Source organism: Fukomys damarensis, unplaced genomic scaffold (genome assembly GCF_012274545.1).
Source record: "Fukomys damarensis isolate Sample0158 unplaced genomic scaffold, DMR_v1.0_HiC HiC_scaffold_15, whole genome shotgun sequence".
NCBI lineage: Eukaryota > Metazoa > Chordata > Mammalia > Rodentia > Bathyergidae > Fukomys > Fukomys damarensis.
In genome coordinates, this window is record NW_022900927.1 from 23,021,752 (window position 1) to 23,047,054 (window position 25,303).

General features: G+C 43.7%; 1 protein-coding gene and 1 long non-coding RNA gene across 8 annotated transcripts in view; one reads left to right on the forward strand and one right to left on the reverse strand.

Moving 5' to 3' along the window:
* The window catches only part of Baz2a (bromodomain adjacent to zinc finger domain 2A), a 39,093-nt gene that overhangs the window by 7,509 nt on the left and 6,281 nt on the right, over window positions 1-25,303 (reverse strand). For 2 of the 7 annotated variants that reach the window (XM_010644655.3, XM_010644656.3), the window contains 16 exons: window positions 13,590-13,727; window positions 11,440-12,033; window positions 10,380-10,565; window positions 8,749-8,967; window positions 7,737-8,183; window positions 7,311-7,371; window positions 6,178-6,286; window positions 5,614-5,715; window positions 5,250-5,460; window positions 2,836-2,936; window positions 2,489-2,554; window positions 2,073-2,306; window positions 1,674-1,928; window positions 1,038-1,252; window positions 675-749; window positions 302-482 (listed from right to left, as the gene is read on the reverse strand). In XM_010644655.3, the coding sequence (XP_010642957.1) occupies window positions 302-482; window positions 675-749; window positions 1,038-1,252; window positions 1,674-1,928; window positions 2,073-2,306; window positions 2,489-2,554; window positions 2,836-2,936; window positions 5,250-5,460; window positions 5,614-5,715; window positions 6,178-6,286; window positions 7,311-7,371; window positions 7,737-8,183; window positions 8,749-8,967; window positions 10,380-10,565; window positions 11,440-12,033; window positions 13,590-13,727 (3,194 nt within the window). Of the gene's footprint in view, window positions 1-301; window positions 483-674; window positions 750-1,037; window positions 1,253-1,673; window positions 1,929-2,072; window positions 2,307-2,488; window positions 2,555-2,835; window positions 2,937-5,249; window positions 5,461-5,613; window positions 5,716-6,177; window positions 6,287-7,310; window positions 7,372-7,736; window positions 8,184-8,748; window positions 8,968-10,379; window positions 10,566-11,207; window positions 11,411-11,439; window positions 12,034-13,589; window positions 13,728-20,527; window positions 20,662-21,293; window positions 21,311-24,864; window positions 24,931-25,247; window positions 25,298-25,303 lie in introns of those variants that run through there. The other 5 variants (XM_010644654.3, XM_033763709.1, XM_010644657.3 and 2 more) reach the window with 5 other exon arrangements.
* LOC104876555 lies at window positions 16,345-24,251 on the forward strand. Its single transcript, XR_784367.2, has 3 exons — window positions 16,345-16,547; window positions 20,715-20,822; window positions 24,142-24,251. It is a non-coding gene; the product is annotated as an uncharacterized LOC104876555 (long non-coding RNA).

Consider the following 25,303-nt stretch of genomic DNA (forward strand, 5'->3'; position numbering starts at 1 on the left):
TTTTTTTTTTTTTTTTTTTTTTAATTACAAAATAGGATCTTGCTAAGTTGCTCAGACTGGGCTAGGGGTTGTGATCTTCCTGCCTCAGGCTCCCAGAATGCTGGGATTAAAGGCATGAGCTGCCATGCCCAGCCATCAAAATTTTTGTTTTCTATTTTTGAGATAGGATTTCCTATGCAGTTCAGGCAGGCCTCACTCACAGCAATCCTCCTGCCTCAACCTCTCAAGTGCTGGGATTACAGGTGTGTGTCTGGCAAAATATGTTTTTTGACTTCCACTTTTCTTGTTCTTGAGCCAGTACCTCTCCATCTCTTCGACCCCTTCGGCCATGGACAGCTGCTACAGTCTCCTCCTCCTCCTCCTCTTCCATGCCACTAGTTTCTTCCATGATCCGAGAACTGCGTCTCCGTCCCAGGCCTTCCTCTGGTCCTTCCATCTCTACCTCAGGCCGCCCAGTTCGCTTTGCCAGAGCAGTTTTCAGTCTTGAATAGATGGGCAGAATAAAGAAAACTATGGTGAGGTTTTCTTTTACTGCCACAGAAGGAACATTTGGAATCTAAACTTGTTAAGGGGAAGGGGCTAAGGGCAAAAGTTCCAGACAAGAGTGCTGGGTATGCTTCACCCTTTCCCCTTCCTCGCCTCTCTCTAGGCTCTGCCCTCTGTTCCGTCCCTACCTCCGGAGCCGGCCTTCAACAATCCACTTGTTTTTCCTGTAGCTGGACATACTCTCCAGAGTCTTGTCAATCTCACTGCAGGGGTATAAGGAATGGGATTTTGAGGTAGAAGTGGCAGCACAAAAAAAGGGAAGGGGGCCTTAAAGGTATAGGGGCAGTAGGGAGTTTCAGCCTAGAACCTAGACTGAATAATGAACAGCAGAGGTAAGTTTAAGTTCTCCCAATAGGGCAGAGAAATTCAGTTCCATCTCCAGAGTTTGGCAGGAAGCACATATCACTCTGGGACTTCTGACTGGGAAAACCCATCCCCCATCCCACACAGACACGAGGCAAAAGACAACCATCCCCACCCCAGCCCCTCACTTGATGATGAGGTTGGAGCCGTTGAGCTCATGCACAAGGAAGGCCAAAACAGCAGCTTTCTGCTGTGGTGGCTGGGCCTGAAAAGGCTGAGTTCGGAGGCTGTCACAGAGGGTTGGCTCTACTCCGTACGCCATGAGGAAGCAGCGCAGGATCTCAGACACATTGTCTCTTGTCAGTGGGATCTCACACACCTTCTCCCCCAAGATCTTGAGAGACTGTTTAGAGAAGAGAGCGTAAGGGGAATGAGGAAGCAAAGGGGAACAACTCAAATAAGGTGAACCTGGGAGAACTACTGGGTTAAGATAGAAAAATAGGAACAGAAGTTTCTAAAACAAAATAGAAGACAACTACGAAGGAAAAGTGCAAAAGGATTAAGGCCAGGTGTGGTGGCACACGCCTGTAATCCCAGCACTCAGGAGGCTGTGGCAGGATTGTGGTGGGTTTGAGGCAAGCCTGGGCTACATATGAATTCAAAGCCAGCTCGATCAACAACATAGCAAGACCCTGTCTAAAAAAACAAAACAGAACATCTCTCTCACTTCTCATCACTTTAAGAATCTCTAAGTGTTCTTAGAAAGCAAAACTGAAACAAAGCACTACATCCCAGGCCCTCATGGCCTGTCCAGGAAAGCTCACCTGACAGTAGGAGGGCAACCCAGGATCATAGAGCGCTGCCTTTAGGAGCCGTACCAACAGGTCTTGCACCTTGCCCAAGCTGTCACCTTGACACAGGAGTCCCTCCTGCAGGACCCCCAGGCTAGGCACATCTTTGATAGGGTCAAAGCCCAGCACCTTGCCGAAGCTGTGCAGGAACTCCACGATGGTTAAGCAGTCAGAGAAAGCCCTACTGGGCAATGTCAAACCAGGGATGCGTGTGAACTCAGGCAGGGGCTGCAGGGATCAAAATGGTAGAGTATCTGTTAAGACTTAGCAGAAGGCAACAGTAAGGCTTTCCATGAGGTCCTCCCTATAACACTGCAGTCCTTACAAATGGGGGCCCTCCATGACCCTGGAACTGTTATTTCCCCTTACTACCTGGTGGTCAGCTAGACACATGTCCTCTGTGGGCTTCTTCATCTCCTCCAAGATCATCTGCTGCCTCTGCCGTTCCTCTAGGCGTCTCTGGGTAGCCAGGGTCTTATCTGCTTTACAAGTTGGCTTGGCTTTGGCCATCTCATCCTTTTCCTTCATTTTTACTTTCTCTTTCTTTTCCTTCTTCACTTTTTCCTTCACTTTTTCCTGCTTTGTCTTTATCTTTTCTTTCTCAGCCTACCCATCAAGGAAGAGAGGAACCAAGAGTGACATAAAGATATCGGTCATCACCCTTCCTCGCCCTCAGCCCCTCCCAACCTCACAGCCCAGAAATGAAAGTGTAAGACTGGCGCACTCATCTTGCAAAGTAAGTACAGGGGCTTCAAAATTAGCCTCAGCAAGTGTGTGCATGCACCTACCTTCAATTTCTTCTTGGCATCTTTCTGTTTTACACTCTTGGTTTCTGGTTTCCGTTTGTTTTTGGCCTGTAAACCATGAGGGAAGTCATTTCTCCTCAAACTCTGAAAGCATCTCTGCTTGGGCCAGGATTAAAAAATAAACAAGCGTGCAGAGGAGGAGAGGTGGAATGATGAGGGGATGGCAATGGATTAACCCTCTCACCCTAGAGTCATCTACATTATTTCTGAATAAAGCCCAAGAGAGTTCAAGGCAATGAGTGTGGTGCTATGCAGGGGTGACAGATACAGGAGATGGAAAAGAAGATGAAGCACATTGTGGGGCAAGTTAGCCCACCGATGTCCCTCACCTGCCCTTGGACAGGAGTCTGACACTCTCCCCGTTGTACCTTCTGCCTCATCTTCTTTTTACTTTTACTCATTTTTGCTTTATCTTCCTCATTCAGTGTTTCTGTAAAGAAAATGAGATAAGTGAGGCAAAAAGATGGATCTTTGGCACCCAGGACACCACATGCTGTTGCAAAGGTAGTCAGTCTTACCAAACAGCTCCTTGAAAAATGTAGATAAGTTTGTAAAGACAGAGTCTCAATGTGTATAGTTCAGGTTAGTATTGAATTGGCCAGTATGTAGCCCAGGCTGGCCTCAAACTTGCAGAGATCCTCCTCCCTCAGCCTCCTGAGTACTGGGACCACAGGTATACAGCACAATACTTGGCTTTTTAAAATTTTTTTATTTCCAAGTTCTGAAACTAAGGGCCGAACGTAGGGTCTTCACAATGAGCCAGTCCACTGCTCTGTTTAGAGGCAGGGTCTCACTTTGTAATTAGGCTGGTCTCGAACTCACTATGTAGCCAGGCTGGCTTCAAACTCTCAGTGATCCTCCTGTCTCAGCCTACTGAGTGCTGGAATTACAGGCCCGAGCCACCATGCCCAGTACTAGTCCTTTTTTTTTTTTTGTGAGACTAAATTGCCAAGTTTCCCAGGCTAGGCTTGAACTTCTCTTCCTGCCTTGGGTTCCCAAAGCTAAGGGATTACACGAATGTACCCTCATGCCTGTCTTATTTTTATTTTTAAGTATCCATAATAAAATACTGGGGGGAGTGCAGGAGAGGGGCACAAAGAACTCAAATGGTATCTACTGCCCAAAAGCAGCAGCCCCTGGTTCCAAATGGACTACTTTAGAGGCAGTCCAGCTGATGGAAAAGAGGCCATAGCAGCAGAATAGCCTTGCAGCCATCTCTTTTCCAGGCAATGCAAGGACTGATTTTAGCATAGAGAGGACTGAGAAAGGAACCAGAAAGCCAAACTACCAGGCAAAGAAGGTGTTAGCCGGTGGCACTGATTAATCAAGACTATGCCTGAAAGAGCAAGTAAGAGACATTTTATAGTCAGATCAACAGTGACATAGCTATCGCTTATCCTCAGCTTTTATATCTTTTTTTTTTTCCCCAGTACCAGGGATTGAACTCAGGACCTTGCACTAGCCAGTCAGGCACAGTGCCACTGAGCTAAATCCCCAGCCCTCTAATTTTTTCTTGTTAAATAAATAGTAAACCAACCTATCAAATTTCATCTAGAATACTAAATTCTGAAGCATAATTCTGCATATTTTGTGATATTTTTGACTTGACAGTACTTATTCTTTTGTTTCTGATATAGAAATATCACCATTTGGGATTTAGCTCAGTGGTTCCACGACCTGCCTTGCAAGCGTAAGGACCCAAGTTTGATCCCCGGTACCAAAAAAAAAAAAAAAACAACAACAAAAAAAGAAATGTTACCATTTATCTATATGGCAATCCTCAGACACAAAGGGCAGATGAACTACTTAAGAGTTCTCTTAAAATATGAGACTCAGCTGGGGTATGGTAGCTCATGCCTATAGTCCTAGCACTCAGGAGGATGAGGCAGGAGAAATGCTGAATGAGGAAGATAAAGCAAAGATAAGCAAAAAGATGAGGTACAACCAGGAATTTTAAGACAGCCCAGGCTACCGAGTAAGTTCAAGGCCAGCCTGAACTACCAGTGAGACTCAGTCTCAATCAATCAATCAATCAATCAATCAATCAATGTAAAATAAAAATAAAGAGATTTGTTTTAGGTCATACAGTCAGAAGATAGTAGCACTAGAGCCGGGCGTGGTGGTGCACGCCTGTAACCCCAGCACTCAGGAGGCTGAGGCAGGAAGATCACTATGAGTTCAAGACCAGCCTGGGCTACACAGTGAGTTCCAGGTCAGTCTCAACTACCTAATGAAAACCCTGTCTCAAAAAAAAAAAAAAAGATAGCGCTAAAACACTGAATGGGAGGCAGAAGACAAAATCTGTTCACATTTTTATATTATACCAGGTTTACGTAAATACAAAACTTATTGAAAAAACTTAAGACATTTCCCTCCATATATCCAACTAAAGTAGTGATTATTGTTTGAATTGAGATGTGAATTTTGAATCTCCATGAGTGTCACAAGCAAGAGTGAACAAATGACATCAGTATAAATAAGGAGCTGAAAAACAGGTAAGAAAGGGCACAGAAATATAGTTCTATCTAGAGACTCAAGGCTTTACTAATAAGACCCACTCAAGGAAAAAAGTGACTGCAAAGCAAGTACCCAAAGTGCTGGGATTCTTGACATTATCTTATGAGGGATTGAAATTCTTCCCAGATATCAGTCACACTCCTAGGAAACCTAGTATTAGCAATTCAGCAATATTTCAGGTAAGTTGTGTAGGGAGCAGAAACGAAAGGAAAAAATGCTATTCTACCTTGGGCCTCCAGTTTCTTTGGGAGACGGTTGTCTGTCTTATTCAATAGCTCAGGGATTTTGACTTTGGGTGGCCGACCTCGGCCCCGTTTCACCTTGGGGACTTCCTTGGTCTTAGCCTTCTCATTGTTTCGAGGTCGACCCCGTTTGCCAGTAATTGCTTGAATCCTGGATGGAATCTCCTCTGCTGAGAGCTGAACCCACTGCAAGCCCTAAAGTAGCAAGAAGACTGTTACAATGGTGCACAGGCCATTAGTCCCTCTAAATGTAAGGCCCTCAGAATTTCCAAACCACAAGAAGAGGCTGCAGCTTTCCCATCAACTCTTTTTCAGGGACCAAATCATATTTAATCCTTAGGCCAGCACCTCTGGTGTGTCTCTCTCTTCAAAGAAATCTCCAACAGGCATTCGAGGGCTGAAACTGAAGTGCTCACGGCGCACACTGTGTACCACGTTGCGGCTCAGGTACTAAAAGGAGGAAGTTAATCAACATTAATGAGTCTTATGATGCCTTTGGCTGGGACTGGCAGAAACACTACAGGTCCCAGAGTAGACTATGCCAACCTGCATGTCAGGGCCCCAAAAGGAGTGTGTGCTTCCTTTAAAAATACCCATCAAAAGGCCAGAGATCTAGCTCATTGGTGCCGCCACCTTCCTCACAAGAGCAAGGTCCCGAGTTTGATCCCAGTACCAAACAAAAACCAAACCAAACCCATAAAAAGGCCAGATATTTAGCTCAGTGGTTCTGCCACCTGCTTCACAAGCGCAAAGTCGAGTTCAATTCCCAGTACCAAAAAAACCCCAAAACCAAAAAAACATAAAAAGGGTCAGGGATGTAGCTCAGGAGTACCACATCTGCCTGGCAAGCGCAAAGTTCTGAGTTCAATTCCTGGTACCAGAAACAAACAAAAACTATAAAAGCTTTATTACCTTGATCACTTCTGGAAACTGTTTCATCCTTTTCCCACATGGGCCATAATACCAGGTCTCTCCTTGCCATCGGTGGCTGCCTTTCTTGATGCGCACTTCTCTCCGCCACCTGCCAGAGAAGCACATGGGCCCTGCCACCAGGTCACACCCCTACCCATTTCCAAGCCACCCAGGAACCAAGCCCACTGAGCAGAGAACCTCCTCCCCCGGTATCTGTCTCACTAGTACTACATGCAGATGTGAAAGCAGCATAAGACACAAACTTGACAAAAAGGCCAACATGAGTGCCCACAAATACCCCAGGGCCCTCAGGAGGAAAGCAATACATTAAACCACATAAGCCTAAAATGACCTGCACATACAAAGTCTGTGAGATGAATAGCCAGAAATCCCTCCCTAATGTCATTCAGGGCAATTTTACTAAACTGCCAGTAAAGAAGATAAAGACCTAGGGGAATAAGGGCAAAAAAAAAAGAAGGGTGGGGAGGGAAACTGAAGAGTGAACCTGCAGGCTCCATGAAATGATGCGGTAGACCAGGGTTTAGTTAAGAACTCCATGTTCTAAGCAACAAATTATTGTTAAGTCTTTCTTGCATATTGTAAATAATTCTCAGACTTGGTGACTATAAGCCTAGAGGTGTTGGAGTGGGGAAGGTAAAACAAAGTAGTTACTTCCATAAAGCCCTTGGTGTTAGCTGGCTTGCTCATTCTATTACTGTTACCAGTATGTACCTCTCCAAAGAGCTTTAAAACAAAAACCACCACCATGACAAAACTATCCCAAATCATTGTTCATAAGTCACTCTCATTCGTTACAACCCTTCTCTATGAAATAGGCAAGGCAGCTAGTTTGGATAACTGAGCTTATAGGTTTGGCAAGATAGCAGCTAGAGCCCTTTGATCAGGCTGAGTCACCATGAGATGAAGAAAGAATCAGTGAGTGAAGATAGACCCTGAGAGAAGGAAAACCTAGGAGTCTCATGCCAAGGAACACTATAATTACAGATAACTGTCCTGTAATCTACTCCTATTCTGCCCATTTCACCCCAAACTCAGAAGAGTGGAGCTCCCATTCCTACATTCATGCATTAAACGTTTCAAGGTCAATGCATGTAGCAACCTAGAGCATTTACCCATGTTGGAGGGGAAGACGAACTTCTTCTGGAGTAGCAATACGTCTTCTTAGGACATCAGCTTAGAAGGAAAATGGGATATTGAAGTTAGGAGCTCAAGTATAATACTGAAATAACAGGCTAGTGGAGAGGGCTGACACACATGTAACATGGAACCACTCCCTCTTATTCTTCCCTCCCTCTTTCCCTACCAACTCTTAGTTGTACTGGAGGTTGAACTCAAGGCCTTTGTGTGGAGCTACATCCCCAGCCTTTTTGAAATTTATTTTGAGACAAGGTCTTGCTGTCACTAAGTTGCCAGACTGGATCTGAACTTGTGTTCTTCCTTTCTCGGCTTCCCAGAGCACTGGGATTACAGTATCACACCTGGCTAAAACATACTTTTCTGGGAACCGCCCAGGGGTAGAACAGAATCTAGACACTTACCACTACCAGAAGTAGTGACTTCTTCTCCAGTGATCTCTTCCAGGTCACCAGTGGCTTCACCGAAGCTGTTGTTATCTTTATTTGCTGGGAAGGCAGAAGCTGGGAAAGTTACAGAGGAGCCTTTTGGGGAGCTCACTGGAGCTGTCAAGGCAACTTCCGAAGAGACTGCTGGGAGGACTGCTGAGGAAACTGGAGAGACAACTGGGCAGGCTGTTGGGCAGAGATGTGGAGAGGCTGCTGGAGACACTGATAGGGAGACTTCTGGAGCGCAGATTTCTGGGGAGGCTGTTGGTGAGGCTGCTGGTGAGGCTATTGGATGTATCTGAATTTGAATAGTGGATGGCTGGTCAGGGTGTGGCTGGGCCAGGGGTGGTGGGAAGTCTGAACCCTGAGTCTCCATTTCTTCCTGTTCAGCATCGCTGCCATTATTCAGGTCAAAGCTATTATCTAGGATCCAAAGGGATAGGATGAGTGAAAGAAAAATGGCACCACATAAAATAACCTACTCAATCAAACCTGGATTAAACTAAACATGGTTATTCAAGGGCTTTTTCCTAAGGTTTGAAAAAGCACCTCTGGCTTTCCTCCCCGAACATTTACAAACATTAAAGGGCAAAACTTCTACTGTAAGTATATAAATAAATCTTTTATCTGAACCCAGGTAATTATCTGCTCTCCTTCTCCCTGCAAACCCCAAGACTCACAAGTTATTCTGAACTGGGAAAACAGGTCAGAGTAGAGTGGCCCATGCTTTAATCCCATCATACACTATTCCATAAATTCCTAATCCTTCAGCGAGGTGTTCTTAATCATTTCCCACTTCTAAGGTCCTACCTATACAGAACCTATTTTCTTTCTTTTTTTTTTTTTTCAAGTCAAGAACTTTTCTTTTTTTTTCTTTTTCTTTTGGTATCGGGGATTGAACTTGGGTCCTTGCGCTTGCAAAGCAGGCCACCAAACCGCTAAGCTAAATCCCCGGCCCAAGAACTTTTGTCCTACTCTCCTCACTTACCTTGCAGAACAGACTCTCCTAAGACGGGAGGAGAGGCAGGGCTGGAAAAGATAGAGGCTGACGTTTGACTGTCATCAGCCAGGAGACTGAAAGGAGTAGCATTATTGAGGGAAGGGCAATCAAGGGCAGAAATCACAGGACTATCCTCAAGAGGCAGCTTATCTTCAGCACCCATCAATTCCGTGTCATCTATACCATAAAGTCCTCCACTCACTGGCTCTGTGTATGGGGTGAAAGAAAAAAAATCAGGATATTAAGGAAAATCAGAAAGTAAGATTTCCTCAAGAAATACTTGCTTGAAACCAAGCATGGTGACACATGCCTGTAATCTCAGCACTCTTGGAGAGGCTCAGGCAGAGGACTTCAAATCAGCCTAGGCAATTTAGTGACTTAGCAAGACCCTATCTCTAAATAAAATAAGATAGGGCTGGGGATTTAGCTCAGTGGTGCTGCTGCCTGCCTCGCAAGTGCAAGGTCTTGAGTTCAATACCCAGTACAAAAAAAAGACAGACAATGTGGTGCAAAGGTCCTTAGTTCTTGCCTTTTTTTTTTGGTGATCCTGGCCCTCAAACCAAGGGCCTTGTGTATGCTGAGCAAGCATTCTATCACCAAGCCACACCCACAGCCCATAAAAGTCCTCATTTCAATCTTTACTTCCACCATAAATCAAACCAAAACAAAACTGGCCTGAAAAATATTCAACTTTAGGCCATTCATGGTACAGCATGTCTGTAATTTCAGCACTTCGAAGGCTGAGGCAAGAGGATCATAAAACACAAGTTCAAGGCTGGCCTGGACTACATAATGAGATCCTGTCTCAAAATCCAGTTTTAGTTTCCACAGTATGAAGATACTTTCTAAAATTAAATTAAGAAAAATACACAATATATGGCACTTAAAAAGGGCTGGCCAGGGGCCAGGGATTTACCTCAGTAGCACTGCACCTGCCTCACAAATGCAAGGTCCTGTGTTGGATCCCCAGTGCATGTGGAAAGGTGGACAGGTATGATGGTACACACCTGTAATCCCAGCACTCTGGGAGGCTGAGGCAGGAAGATTACAACTTCAAATCCAGCATGGGCAGCTTAATGATTTACAAAAAAACAAGGGGAGGGAGCCTATACTTAGGACACTGGGGATTTAAACTTCATGAGAAGTTCCTGGGTTCAATATCCAGTATAAAAAAAAAAAAAAAAAAAAAAAAAAAAAAAGTAATCATTATAAACTGTAGGGGCCATAAAAGTTCTGAGGTGAAAAGAGAAAATAACTGACCATAGACCCTTGTAAAATTACAGCATTTATCATAAAATGTGCCTATCCTATATATCAGTGTGGTAAAAGATTACTGTTCACTGATAATGGTGGTTAAGTCCATATTCAGTGAATTATTACAGCGCAGGGCTCTTGGCCAAATGGAATACTGGGTAAGAACCTGGGAAAAGAACCAATTCAGCTCAGAGGGCAGTTGGCCCAGTCAGGCCAGTGGCACATAACTATGGTCTGCCACCAGACTATCTCGAAGCCCCAACACCTAGATTCCCTGACATATTCCCTGGTTTACTCTCTCTTCCAGGTGGCAGAAACTGGCTACCCTCTGCCTGCTAAATAAAAGATCCAGCCTTCTAGCCTACCTGGTGCCAGAGAGTCGAAGGGTTCAAGAGAGTCTTCATTGAGGATTGGAGTGTCTTCTAGTTGATCAGGAAGATGTGAAGGGTCATCTAAACAGCCTACTGTGGGGTCAGGGACCAGGACTGAGACCTCTTGGTGTAATGACTCCACAGAGGGGACAGAGCCATTGTAGCCACACATTTTTAGTTCTAGGGAATTTCAGGAGAGAGCAAAAGTCAAAATAAACGCCTTCAACTGTTTCATTTAGCTAGAGCAGGCAGTTAATCTGTGCTAGAAGGATGTTCATTCATTCAAAATTTATTGCTATTAGGGTGCCAGTTCTATGTTGGGAGGGAACTAATCATACCAAGACACTCCCCCCACCAAACCACTCCTAAGTGAGCAGAGAAGCGCTGGTAAAATCAATCCTGCAGCAAGCAAAGAGAAGGGAAAGGAATGTGGGATCTGAGACAAGAACCCAATCATTTTTGCAGACATCTTCCCCAGTGAATGGAAACAGAGGAAACATTCTATGATTTTACAGGGTGGTCTCCCTTGTACTGGGAATCCTTTTGCAAGTGAAGGAAATTATGAGAAGTATTGTCATATGTACTAATGCTAACAACAAAAAGAAATAAAACTGAGTACACAACCAATAGTACATTCTGCTTGCTTCCTTCCATCTTTCACATGCCATCCCTACTAGGACTCAGCCCATTTTGGCAGTCAACTGATCATTCCTTAGTCAAAAGGGCCTCACTGCCCACTGCTAATATCCTAACCCTTTCATGTGGTGGAAGAAGCCCTTCTTGATGCAGAGTATCTGTTGGGGCTGTTTCAGGCTCGCCCACCTGCCCTCTCCAGGCCAGCAGCTCTGCATGGGCTTGAAATAATTTGCACTCCCACTCTCGAGCTGGTGCCGCAGCCACAAAAACACCAGCCACTTGGCTCTGCTAATCACCAACATGCAAATCAGCCTCCACTGCAGAGAGCTGGAAAGACAAGTTTTCCTCACCTCAAAAAGTCACTGTCCCCCACAGCCCCATTTCCCTCTCCCCATCCAGCTCAGAGACCCATTTATACCTGGCTGCTCTTCTTCCAGCTCCAGGCTGCCTACCAAGCCAGTGCCATTCTCTGCCACAACTGAAGTCAGCTCCTTTTCTGCTGCCTCATCAGGATGGATCACACTGCCTACCTCCTGGGAGGGCGCAAAGGTCTGGATGCTAGATCCCAACATAGGTGAAGTCTGTGGGGAGGTGAAAAAGCCTGGGGGTCCATTGGGCATCACCTCAAAATTCTGGTCAGGAAAGGAATCATACAGTTCCTGTGAGTCGAAGTTAAGCCCCATGGGACTCTGGGTACCGTTGCCCCAGAACTCTTGGCTCCCAGCCCGAAGATTAGTGTTGTGACTCGGGGATGAAGGTTGCCGGCTGCCCCCAAGAATGCCATTAAGTGGGTACTGTCCCCCCGAAAACTGAGAGAGAAGGGGTGGGTCCTTGAGGTTGCTGCCAGAATTGGCAGATGGGTACTGTGAGTAGTTCCAGAGACAGTCATAGGCCACATTGGGGTGATGGAGGTGTGAGGTGCTGGAGGAGTGGGGAGCAGAGTTCAAAATCCCTGAAGTAGTAGTGTGAGATACAGTAGATAAGCCATTAACATTCACATCCCCATTCAAACCTGGTGGAGAAGGAGAGAAAAGGATCAGTTATGGATATATATGCAAGTAATTCTACCAAAAAACCCCCAATGTAATAGGACTGACTAGAAAAAGGGAAGGTGAAGGGGAGGGGGAGTCCCCCTGTTATATTTAGCTTTTCAATCTCTGGGGAACACAAAACCCAGATGCTTCTGAATGTAAGCTAAGCAACTGCTTCTGAGACTGCTGAGCAGGGGGCTGGGGAGCTCTCTAAGCCTACTGTGGGAGCCACCAGCAGAGAACTGGTTGCTGCTGCCGCCTTTCTATTAAATGAAGCTGCTTGCAGACTTCCTACAGTGACTTGCATTCTTCCCCTTTCTCGTTCCCTAGAGGAATTCTTCCCTTAGAGAAGTGCAACAAATTTTCTAGGTACCCCCACCCCAGTCCTATTTGACCCCACAGTGGCACCAGAAGGGACAGCCTCCACCTCACTGGCACATGCACATCCAGCACTTTGTGCTGGGCTAAGAATAGAATTTGCAGTCACCACAGCGACAAAGATTCCAGCTCAGAAGGCTGGGCTTGGCCCCTCCCTATAGGTTGTGGAGGGTAATATGCAGGGGGGTAATAATCTTTGCATGACCAGTGCTGCAGAACTCAATTCTCAACACCAATAGCACCCTCTAGGATGATGGACAATCAAATAAGAAACAAGGACGCTGGGGACAGGGCAGGGAGGGACCCCAGTGAAAATAGCTTCTATCCCTCTCCAAGTCCCATGTAGAATATAGGAAGATAAATGGTAAGTATAAGCCTGTATTTTTCTGCTGCAGGGAAAGTGGGAAATATGGTGGCTTTTCTCTGTTTCTAAGCATAAAGGACTTGAAACCCAAGCAAGATTAAAGAAATACTTTGTAGAGTCATGCTACAGAGTAACTGAGAACCCAAATCCAGCAAAAGACCTAATTAGGGCAGCAGCACTTCCATCTGGAATTAGGAATTAGGAATTTCTCTCTGGGCAAACTAAGTACACACTAAATGCTTCCTTGTCCCTACTTTCTATCCAAGGACAGGAGGTGACACAGGTATTTCTACCATCTGCTCTTTTCTCTGCTGTACAAACTAAAAGGCAAACACATCCCAATTTTCATCTACCTTTCTTTACCCCTAGTGCCAGCCCAAAACAGCTTCTTCAACCTCTAAAAACAGCTTCTCAAGGCTGGTCCTTTATCTCTTTTTCATGGATATAACCTGGTCATCAGCAGAAGCCACCTTACCACACTCTTTGGTAGTAGCCAAGGAGCAGTGTTAACATAAGAGCAGGGTAAGATAAAAAAAGCCAGTGTGTTTTTCTAATCCTTTCCAACCTTAAATCAAGACTAAAAATGTTGCTTCTATAAACCTCTAGAACTTATTCTTAGAAGTCTGATTTCTCTCCAGCAGCTGGAGTACTGCGGATTCACTTCCTCCTTCACTACCTGGCAGGAAAGAGTTGCTGTGGGACAGCTATCCTAAAGAAGTCAAATCTCCCCCATCAAACTGCTCTAAAGAAATGATGTCCATTTCCCACCCCAAGCCATACGGCCTTCACACTCACTTTTCCCTTGCTGGGGGAAGTTCATGGGAGACCCGTTAGTGTAGAGGCCCTCCCCTGAGGAAGGAGAGGGTTTCAGTCCTGAGGCAGCAGGTGCAGGGGGAAGGCCAGTAAAGTTAAAATGGTCGTTTGCCTCCATTTCTGTAGGAGGGGAGAGAGGGGGGAAAAAATACCAGTGGTTAAACAAGGTTAGGTCACCAGGAATCTTCCAGAGCACGCATCCCTTCCCTCCCTCTACTTAATGTTGAGAAAGAAAAGGAAGAAATAGGTCCCTAACTTGGACAATGGTTCTACAGAAATAAGTGTTCTAGTCAACTTTATGGTGATTTTTTAAAAAGTGAGAAAAATCAAGACACAGCCTGAGAGTCTACCCAGCGCAAGCAACCCTATCCCTCTGTTAGATATTAGCCCTCTATTGTAACACTGAACATTCTCCATCTGTTTGCATCCTCAAGGTAAGGCCCACATGCCTAGGATCCACGAAAAGTTCTCAAAGTCCTATTTTTGACAGGAAGCCATGGTGATGGGGGTATTTGCAGAAAAAGCGTATCTGATATACACCCCACTTTGTTTTTATTATGCTTGAGCTAAGCAGCTTGTCTGTTATCCTATCTATAGCCCCAAACATCTGAAGACAGTACAATTACGTAAATAAATGGATTTTAAAAGAGAAATACACTACAGAAAAAGTGAACAAATCATTCAGTGATATTCTACTGTTCTGTGTTTTATTTTGCAGTGTTGGGGATCAAATCCAGGACCTTGCACATATATGCTAGGCAAACACTCTCTCCAGAACTCCTACCCGGTGCCCAACCCCACTATTCTACTTCTTCTTCTTCTTTTTTTTTTGGTACCAGGGATTGAACTCGGGTGCTTGCGCTTGCAAGGCAGGCCACTGAACCCCTGAGCTAAATCACCAGCCCCCTATTCTACTTCTTATTCACAAGAAATAGCATGCTCTCCAAGAACACAGGTCAGAAAAATGTTAGCAATGAAACACAATTAAGAGAACCGGGTATTTAGCTCAGTGGTTCCACTGCCAGCCTCTCAAGTACAAGGACCCGAATTATTGAGTTGCAGGTACAAGGACCTGTTGAGTTCATTCCCCACACCAAAGACAAAAACAAGAGAATGTCAGTTGAGCTGGGTGTGGTGGCACAGGCCTGTAATCTCAGCACCTGGGAGGCTGAGGTAGAAAGATTACCTCGCTGGGCATGGTGGCAAATACCTGTAATCCCAGAACTCAGGAGGCTGAGGCAGGAGGATTGCTGTGAGTTCTAGACCAGCGTTGGCTACTCAGTGAGTTCCAGGTCTCTCAACTACATAGTGAGACCCTGTCTCAAAAAACCAAAAAAAAAAGGGAAAGATCACCTCAAGTTCAAGGCCAACCTAGGCTACAAAGTGAGTTCAAGACCAGTCTGAAGTACACAGTGAGATGCTGTTTCAAAAGAAAAAGAAAAAGAAGAAAAAAAAAAAGTCAGCCAAGTGATGGCACACACCTATAATCTCAGCACCCAGGAAGGCTGAAGCAGAAGGATCACAAGTTCAAGCACAGCCTGGGCAACTTATTCTCTTTAATGCGGTAATTTTCTGCTACTGTTTTTCCTACTATGGTAATTTTCTAATGTTTTGGTTTTGTGGCTTAGATACTAACAGTCCTGGAGATAAGAAATGCTTATATTTGTGAAGTACAGGGGCTCACTGAGAGGCAGTAAAGTAAAAAGCTTTCAGTCTCTACTAAATTGATATGATATATTAGGAATGATGAGAAACAAAGTCCTTGATCAAAACTAATTTCAAATTTGGTAGAAGAGGGAAGATAGAAAGCAGAAGCCAGAATTACTGGTAAAGTTTGACACATTAATCAGATACTTGTTGTATATCGTGGCATACTAATTTCAACTGTGAGAAAACCTGTCTTGATGCAGAAAAAACAGCTCCATGCATATGTTGCTGTGCTTTTTTTTTTTGGTACACGGATCGAATTCAGGTCCTTGTGCTTGTGAGGCAAGCACCGAAACCACTGAGCTAAATCGCTGGCCCATGTTACTATTTTTAAGGGCAGAAGAATCACACAGAAAGATTTACCAAGTTCCCAAGATAAACAGACCCAAGGGGATGTTTTAATCAAACTTCTAAAAAGATGAATAAATTGGTTAAGCATATATATGACCACTCACTGGCCAATAATGCAAATAAGACACCATAATCAAAAAATACAGTGAATATCTACAATTTTTTTTCCAGTTCATTATAGCAAAAGACATATTGCTATAAACTCCTCTCAAAATACTCCCCCTTGATTCAAGCATGCTTATCCTGTCATTCTTGCCACTTTCTGAAGCAGTTCTGGAAATTTTCTTTCGTGTCTTTTTTCTGGCTGCCTTAATGTCCTGAATCAATTCAAAACATTTAATTTTCACGGTCATTTTGATTTGGGGGAAGAACTAGAAGTCACATCGTGGTACATCTGGTGAATAAGGTGGATAAGGACACATGTAATGTTTTATGAGCCTGCCTTTCTGTTGGATGGCATGTGGGTCTCACTATGTAGTTGAGACTGACCTGGAACTCACTATGTAGCCCAGGCTGGTCTCGAACTCAACAGTGATCCTCCTGCCATCCTCCTGCCTCAGCCGCAAGTGCTGGGATTACAAGTATGCGCCACCACGCCCAGCATTATACTTCCATGTACCTCATAAAGACACTTATGAAAGGAGTTCCAGAGCTGATTCAGAAAGTGACAATAGCCAAGCCTGGTAGCATAGCCCTATAGTTCTAGTTGTCTGGGACACTGAGGCAGGAGAATCATAAGTCTGAGCATAGCCTGGGCAACTTAGTGACTTAGCAAGATCCTATGTCAAAAAATAAAAAGGGACTAGAGACAACAGCTCAGTAAAAAGACCCTGGATTCTGGGCACCAGTATCACACACACCAAAAGAGTCAAGAAGGAGGGGGTAAGTGCGTTCAAAGTGGGAGCATTTTGAAAGGAATTAATGACAATATGTCTTTTACTACAATTTTTTAACAATTTTAAACATCACTGTAAATTTTGATCATTCCATGAATGTGAAAAGAATATATTCTGAATATTAATTATAAAACCTGTATAGTACACAGTATCATAGTTACAAAATTTTCTAGACTGAGTATCATAATTATCTCTACCTAACATTATTCTTTTTCTTTTTAAATTTTTGGTACTAGGGATCAAACTCAGGGCCTTGCGTTTGCCAGGTAGACATTGCACCACTGAGCTACATCCCTGGCCCATCTACCTTACACAGTTTTAACTAAAATTAAAGAAACAAGTCTAGGGATGTAGCTCAGTGGTTCCAGCATCTACCTCACAAGCAGTTCGATTTCCAGTAAAAAAAAAACAAAAACAAAAAAAACACCTAAAATTAAAGAAATAAAAAGTAATTGTGTGGGCTGGGAATGTAGCTCAGTGCTACCATGCCTGCCTTGCAAGTAAGTGCAAGATCCTGAGTTCATTATCTTCAGTACAAAAAAAAAAAAAAAAAAAAAAAAAAAAATTATTTTTACTTTAAAAAAAAAAAAAAAAAAAAAAAAAAAAAAAAAAGTTATCTTTACTGATTTAAGAAAAAAAAAAATGTAAGATTCTTATCTTCCAAATAGGATTTCCCATCTCCGTTTATTAAGTAGCACACCTCAACATGCTATGCATTAACAGAAACAAACAAACAAACATATTTCTATAGAGAAAAGAACTCATGGTCCTTCAGGATTTCCCTAGTGTAGTTAAATGCTACTCCTGAACAGCAGAGGATCTGAAAAATAAAAATCATTAAAAAAAATTTTTTTTTAGAGACAGGGTCTTGCTATGCAGTTCAGGCTGGCCTTGAAACCACTATGAACCCCAGGCTGGCCTCAAAGTGAGAACCTCCTGCCTCAGCCTCCTGAGTGCTGGGATTACAAGTGAGTACCACCATGCTCTGCAAACATCATAAAATTAATAACCCTTCAGAATAAAAGACAAAAAGGAAAGTTCATTCATTTCCTAATCTGAGTTAGGTTCCTTCCAAAGCTTATCCTACAGAAAGGACATTCAGTAGTTCACTTCAAAAATTTTGTGAAAATGCTATGCCTGGAGAACCACTTTCTTCTGATACCCACCACTCCTGTTCTTGCTTTATGCACAGCCATGTTTCATCTGGTATGTGTTGGGGGCTATGCACACAAACAGAAAAAAATACACACACCCTTTTTCTCTTAAGTACTCTGGACTATACTCTCCCAAACGATGAGCCACAGCTCACTTTTCCATTCTCTACTTCAATCCCTGAAGAAACTAGCAATCTTTCTACTGCTCTGGAAAAGCACACCATATCCTGTTTCATAATAAGCAGATACCTCACTGAAATCAAAGAAGTAAAAGGAAGTTACTGAGTACCTGGTCTGGTTCCCCACCTTCCCTTACTAAAGGATCATAGGAACCACATCATTTCATTTACATGCTTCACAGACACATAAAATAGTCTCTGTCCTGTTCAATGAGGTCAGCATAATGGGTAGGCTCTAGAGTCATATCCCAGGTTCTACTATTTACCACATTTCCTTCATTTTTTATTTTCTGGTACCGGGGAATCAAACTTGGGACCTTGTTCTTGCAAGGCAAGGGACGGAATCAATGAGCTAAATTCCCGGCCCTATTCACTACATTTCTGACCTTGGATGAGTTACTTAAAGTTGCTGAGATTTAGTTTTGTCATTTGGAAAAAAATTTAATATACACTTCCAGGGCTTGTGAAGATTAAATGAGAAAATCCATACAAAAGCCCTAACACTGGATAAATATTAGCTATTATTAGATAATTAAAAAAGTTTAGATTGCAAAATGATAATCAGCTCCAAAAAGTCTTACTAGAAATACATATCTATCTATCTATCATATATATCTATGTATGTATGTATCTCAGGACCTTGACTTGCCAGGCAGGCATGGCACCATTAAACTACATCCTGGCCCTCACTAGAAATTTAATTTAAAACCATTACCAGAATGGGAAATAATTCAAAACTAGAGAAGATCCACCCAGAAGCCCTTATAGGAAACTTGATTCCTGGTTTCTGATGTTATTTGAATATGGGATCACAATGAAAATGTGAATAGGGCAGGGGATTTAGCTCAGTGGTTCTGCTGCCTGCCTGGCAAGCACAAGGTCCTGAGTTTGATCCCCAGTACCAAAAAAAAAAAAAAAAAGTGAATAGTTCTTCACCTCAATAAACCAAGGGTTATTTCATTTTAATCTTCTTACCCAAGATGCTTTTCATAATAAAGCCTGAAGGTACACTGTTCTCCAATCCAGAGCTAGTAAGAACAGTAAAGCAAAGGAGAGTGTCTCCCTCAAACAGGATTTTTGCCAAATGAAAAAAATCAGCCAGTGCCCAAGCCCCAAAATATCAGACAGCTCTCACAATCAGGAAGTACAATTAGGCAAGCACCCAACGCAATTAGTTGTACATAAATGGATCTCTTAAGAGTACCCGTGTTTCATTTGTTGAGTTAAAGGACAACTGGTGGTGCACACCTGTAATCCCAACACTTGGGAGGCCAAAGCAGGAGGGCTGATGTGATTTGAGGCCAGCCTGAACTACATAGTGAGACCCTGTCTCAAAACAAACAAACAAACAAACAAACAAACAAACGTTAAGGGACAATGCCCCTTAATCTTGAGGCAGTAAGGCACTTGCACATGCCCAAAAGTGATGCTTTTCTCTTGAGTGAAATAAAAAACTTCTATTCTGTGGATCTATGAACAAGGTTTTAACAGAAAAAGGATGACAATGCATAAACTGCTGAAATAAATTTTACAGAGTGTGACACTACCGCAGGTATCCTGCCTGACCAATTCTAATCGTCAGGCCTGTAAGGATACTCCCGGAAACAGGAGACACATCAAGACCCTCCAGCTACTCTGGTAGTCCCTGCAGCTCTCTGGTTGATTCTTCTCAGGTAGTCCACCAAAATTCTACATAAGGAAGATTTCTAATTTGGGAGAAGAGGGTGAGCTGAGACTTTTAAATGTTTATCATGACTAAGCAGCAAAGCCAAATTCTACTGTATAATAAGAAACCATACCACAATGTTAGTTTTATAACTGTGAATGTTATAAGGATAGTTCTCAACTCCACACATCTGAGTTACCCACCATATTCTAATACAGAGGTTTCCAACCAGAGTGATTTTACTCACAAGGGTACACTGAGTAATGTCAAAGTGCTACCAGCATTAAATAGAAGCTGGAAATGCCTGCCTCTAAGCATCTTCAACACGTGGGATAACCTTCCACAATGAAGAATCATCTGGCCTAAGATTCAGTGCCAAGGTTGAGAAACCCTGCTCTGTGTAACACAAAAACTGCCCCACACCCTGGGGAAGTTTCAGATTTTCACTGCTCCCAGTTCCTGACATTGAAAGTAGGGACTTTTGATTTTTTACTTTATTTATTCATTTATTTATTTATTTTGCTTTTTCAGACAGGGTCTCACTATGCAGTCGAGACTGACCTGGAACTCTCTGTGTAGCCCAGGCTGGTCTTGAACTCACAGTGATTCTCCTGCCTCAGCCTCCCAAGTGCTGGGATTATAGGCGTGTGCCACCACGCCTGGCTTTGACTTTTATAAATTTTAAAAACCCTTCTTTCTGCCTAAGTCACTTCTTCCACCAAAGGAATTCCAAGTGCCAAGTCTCAGACTGCCCTCTTCCATAGACAGGATGGTTCATTCTGACTCTGGTTAACAAGCTTCCCTTGGAACACTGGCTCAGACATACTACAGCATGTACTGAGGCTCATTCTCTTTCAAAATGCCCTTTATTTAACTCCCTTTCCTAGAAAGAACTCTTAAAGAGAAGGAGGAGGAAGATGATAAAAGAAGGAAAATGAGAGATGCTGGTTAAAAAAAAAAAAATTACCATGTCCAGGCTGTCCAAGGCAATTTATACAAAGATAACTGTTCTCTGTCCTTATTTCTTCTACCTTATGTAGGTTGTACAGCATCAACTGGATATTAGGTTCCACCGTTGTGTTTCCAGTACTGAATTTAGCACTGAGGACATAGAAGAACCAAAAGAAGTGGTTTTTTTGTTTTTGTTTTTGCAGTACCAAGGACTGAACCCAGGACTTTGAGCTTGCCAGGCAGGCACGGTCCCACTGAGCTAAATCTCCAGCCCAAGAAGTATTTGTTTTACTCATGGACTGAACAAATAAGTGAGTAAATCTGTGTGTTTTGTTTTTTAAATGTTACCAGCTTATGAATCCAAGGTTACAGTCTTTGCTGTATTTTCAGAGAACCAAAAAATCCAGCTTCATTCTTCAGAGATAAAATTTTTAGAGGAAAAAAAAGGTACTGGGGGTTGACCTCAAGACCTTGTGCTTGCCAGGCAGATGCAATACCACTGAGCTAAATACCCAGCCCTGAATTCTCTATGTATTTTAGATGGCTATCCCCTTGTAGAAAATGAGGCTGAGAAACAGGTAAGTACTAAGAATGTAAAAAGTCAGTAACTTTAAGCTCTAAACTAGTGAAATATTTAGAGTTAACTGAACATTCAAGGTACACAGATTTACAAAAAAATTTTTTTTACAAATATATGTTAAACGCTATAAAGGAAGAACATAACCTAAATTGCATTTTCTGCCAAACTTCTAGTTACTTTACTGTGAGAAAACCAGAAATACCTCTAAAATTGCAAGACATAGTTGGGCGTGATGGCCTTGACACCTGTAATCACAGCACTTGGAAGGCTGAGGCAGGGGGACTGGTGAAGTTCAAGGCTAGCCTGGACTGCATGCATAGTGAGACCCTGTCTCAAAACAAAAAATCAACAATAACAAATGTCAAATAAATAGCAAGATACAAAAAACCAGAGATGGAAATACATTTTATATAACTCATCTGAACATTCTCAGATTTTGTTATCCTTGGGGTCTGGAACCAAACCCACATGACTATTTAAGAGAACAAAAATACTAAGCCAATGCTACTTTACTGCTATCAAGAACGACTTCCAGGCCTTCAATGACAGGGTTTTAAAATTATCCTAACAAACTGGCGCAAAACAGACCTTCCCACCCATGAGACAATGATGAGAAAGTATTCATTTTGGGCTATAAAACATGTAAGGACACCAGTATTCTAAGAAATAAATCAGGAAGATAATTTGCCCAAGAAATACTTCAAGAGTTGTATACTTCACTCTATGTCTCAGGATATAAAAACTGGCCTTACTGCCTCACTTTACATCTCACACACTAGGTCAAATAGCACGCTAACACTTCTATACAATTTTTTTTTTTTTTTGAGTCAGGGTCCTGCTATGTAGTTCACGATAGCCTTGAACTCACTACACAGCCCAGGATGACCTCAACCTCCCAGGGATTCTCCTGCCTTAGCCTTCTAAGTGCTGGGATTACAAGTGTGTCACCACACCCAGCTCTACAATTTTAACAGTAAAAAAAAAACAAAAAAAACACAGCATTCTGGAGCTGGACCTCTTCAAGGTTTAGAAAGAAAGGTCAACAGCAGTAAGTCAAAAGTCAGGAACCCTAACAAGATTTGCGTGTCTTGGTAACATCTGATTCTAGAACCACAAAACTACAAGATAAACCTCTGGGGCATTTTAGATTTCTGATTGGCTGAGGTCAGTACATATAACTCTATATTTCAATTTTTTTTCTGTTAAGGAGAGCAGTCAGTAGGCCAATTAGTATTAAGAAATCAACTTTTATGTAGAAAAGTGCATCCATTTTATGAGAAGACCACGAAAGGCTTGCCTCAGCTATACCAAATGAAATCAGTATTTTCTCAAAACCTGCTTATATTTGAGTCCACAGTATATAAAAAGCAAAAAAAAAAAAAATAAAAAAAAAAAAAAAAAAAAAAAAACCTGTTTGGGGAGCACATACTGAGGATTGAATCCATGGTTGCAATGCTCCAAGGTACGAGCCCTTTTAGTTTTTGTTTTTTTTTTTAACTTTGAGACAGAGTCTCCCTAAGATGTCCAGGATAGGTTTCAAGGTTGGTTTTTTTTTGTTTGTTTGTTTTGTTTTGTTTTGTTCTTTGGTACTGGGGATGAACTCAGTACTTTATGCTTGCAAGGCAGGCACAGCGCCACTGAGCTAAATCCCTGGCCCTTAGGTACATTTTTATGCAAGGGGTGGGGTGGGGGGTGGTTAGCGGGAATCACACTTGGACCCTTTCACTTGTGAGGCAGGTGGTGGTGGAACCACTGAGCCAAATCCCCAGCCCCCCTTGGGTTTTAACTTTTGATCCTCCTGTCTCAGCCTCCCACGGCTGTATGTAGTGCTGACATTGACCCCAGGGCCTTGTGCATGCTAGGTAAGTAAGTGCTCTACCACTGAACTAGATCCCCACAGCACTCTTCACTTTTAACCCTAACAGGCAAAAATCAATTTACCCTTCATCAGGTCCCAATTTAGGTAAACAAAAGCTGAAGAAATGGGAACTTAAAAATCATTTCAGAGTTGGGCATGGTGGCGCATGCCTATAATCCCAGCACTTGGGAGGCTGAGGTAGGAGGATCACTGTGAGTTCAAGACCAGCCAGGGCTACCTGGTGAGTTCCAGGGCAGTCTCAACTACATAGTGAGACCCTGTCTCAACCCCAACAAAGGAACCAGTCAGTCTACTGGAGAGCAAGAAAAAGCCTGACATGAGAAGGACTTGTTTTTACTGTCTCCAGAATATTAACAGGCTCAATGAAAAGAGAAATGATGTGATCTTAAATGCAATGATGCCACTTTCACACAAACATTATCTGTTCCTATCCTGGGTTTTATCTACAATCAGGCAGCAGATTTTTTGACTAGAAAATAGTTGAAGGCTGATTTAAATGAAAAGTTTTTAGGATAGTCCAAATACAATAATTCAACAATCAAAACCCAAACTCTTGTGGTGAGTGAACTCTTATCCCTAAACAAACCTGGTGTGCAACAAAATGTCTGGGGACATATAGTACAGTACCACCACTATGCTATAGGAGAAATCTCAATTTATCAAGTAAGAGAAAAATCTCAGCAGAGGGAAAGCTTACCATTCTTCAAAAATAAGAGATGTTCTTTTATAAAGTCTAAGTCACATGACAAGTAAACTCCTAATTAGTTCTACAAAGAAGGAAAAACCTCCAACACCCCAAATCAACTAAATCATTCATAGCAAGGTTGCCCTTAGGCTAGAATCACCACTGAGGAACAAGATCATTATTCTAACTCTTTACACTTCAGTCCTCACCACGATTTAGAAATCTTAATGGTAATTAAGTCTTCCCCATCACCTTGTCTTTCTTCAGTTCTCAGAATATCTTTACTTCACAAGTTTGCTCAGAGGTTGTACAATACAGAAACTGTAAGACTTAAGAGCGTACTAGGTAGAATCCCAAGAAGCCACTCTCATGCCACAATAGATAAAAGTCTTCTTGGCAGCTCTCTATGCCAAGGGATTCTGCATCAATTGTAGTGAAGGTGTATACTAGGGTGAATAACTGAGTTTGTTTCTCTTTGACCTCTAGCGTGCAGGTGTTGGATCTCAGGGAGAAAGACATTCTGGAGGAGGGTAATCAGGATCAGTTAGTTGAAGGCAGTCAACTACTTTCAGTTGACAAATTAGGTCCCCCCCCCCGGGGGGTGTCTCCAAAGAAATCTCTCAGGACACCTGGTTGGTAGAATCCAAGCTTGCCCAGAATGCCTCAGAAAATGAAACCAAATCTGATTAAAATGGACATTTCAAAACAACGAGACGCAGCAGCAAACGCACAGCTGCCATTTCCCGGCCACTTCCTGCGGGAGGCTGGGGGAGGGGCTGTTTGTGTACAGATGGAGGTGGAAGCTATCCCCCCTCATCGCCCCCCAAAGGATACAAACGCCTCTGATAAAGCCCTACAAAAGATGACTGCTGCCATCTCCTTCCTCTGAAAACTAGGAACACCGGAAAAGAAAGGGATGATGCGAGATCATCTTTTCTTCCATGGAAACGGGGATCCCCTCAGCAAGGGATTTCCTTGGAAAGGAATCCCTCTTTATTCTTCCCCTCAGCCCAGCTCAAATCCCGACTAGCATCAGCCCTCTCAATCCCATCCCTCGAGCGGGGACTCTCCCGGGACTTGAGGGCCCCAAGCCAAGCGCAGACCCATGCCCAGCCGGGCCCCGTCCGGCTCTCCCCGCTCTGGAGAACACGCGCGCTCCCACAGGGAGGCCCTCCGGACCCCGGGAAGGCCCTCCTGCCCTCCACTCACCGTGGCGCTAACGCCTGGACTCCCACGGACTGTTAACCCACCCAAGAAACCCCCGCACCCACGCGAGCACGCGGGCAGTCCCCACCCCCACCGAGGAGGAGGAGCCCCTCCCCGGGATTCCACCCGAACCCCCCACTGGAGTCTTCTCCACCAGGCAGGAGGCTTCTCCGCCTCCTCAGCTCCACCCCCCCCCGCGGCCCTGTGCGGGTCCTCGCGGCTCCGCCAGTCCCCAGGGCAAGGACACCCAGTGCAAGAAATAAGCTCCCCTCAGCTTCCCGCCCCAGACGAGGCTCAAGGCAGCTCCGGACCCTCTTCCCGAAGGGAAGCTCGGATGGGAGCCGGGGCTCCCTCTCCTCAGACTCCGGGCTACCGACCCCACAAACCTGAGGAGGCGGCGTCCTGCCGAGCTCGGGGCTCGTGTCTCCCCGGGGGGCGGGCG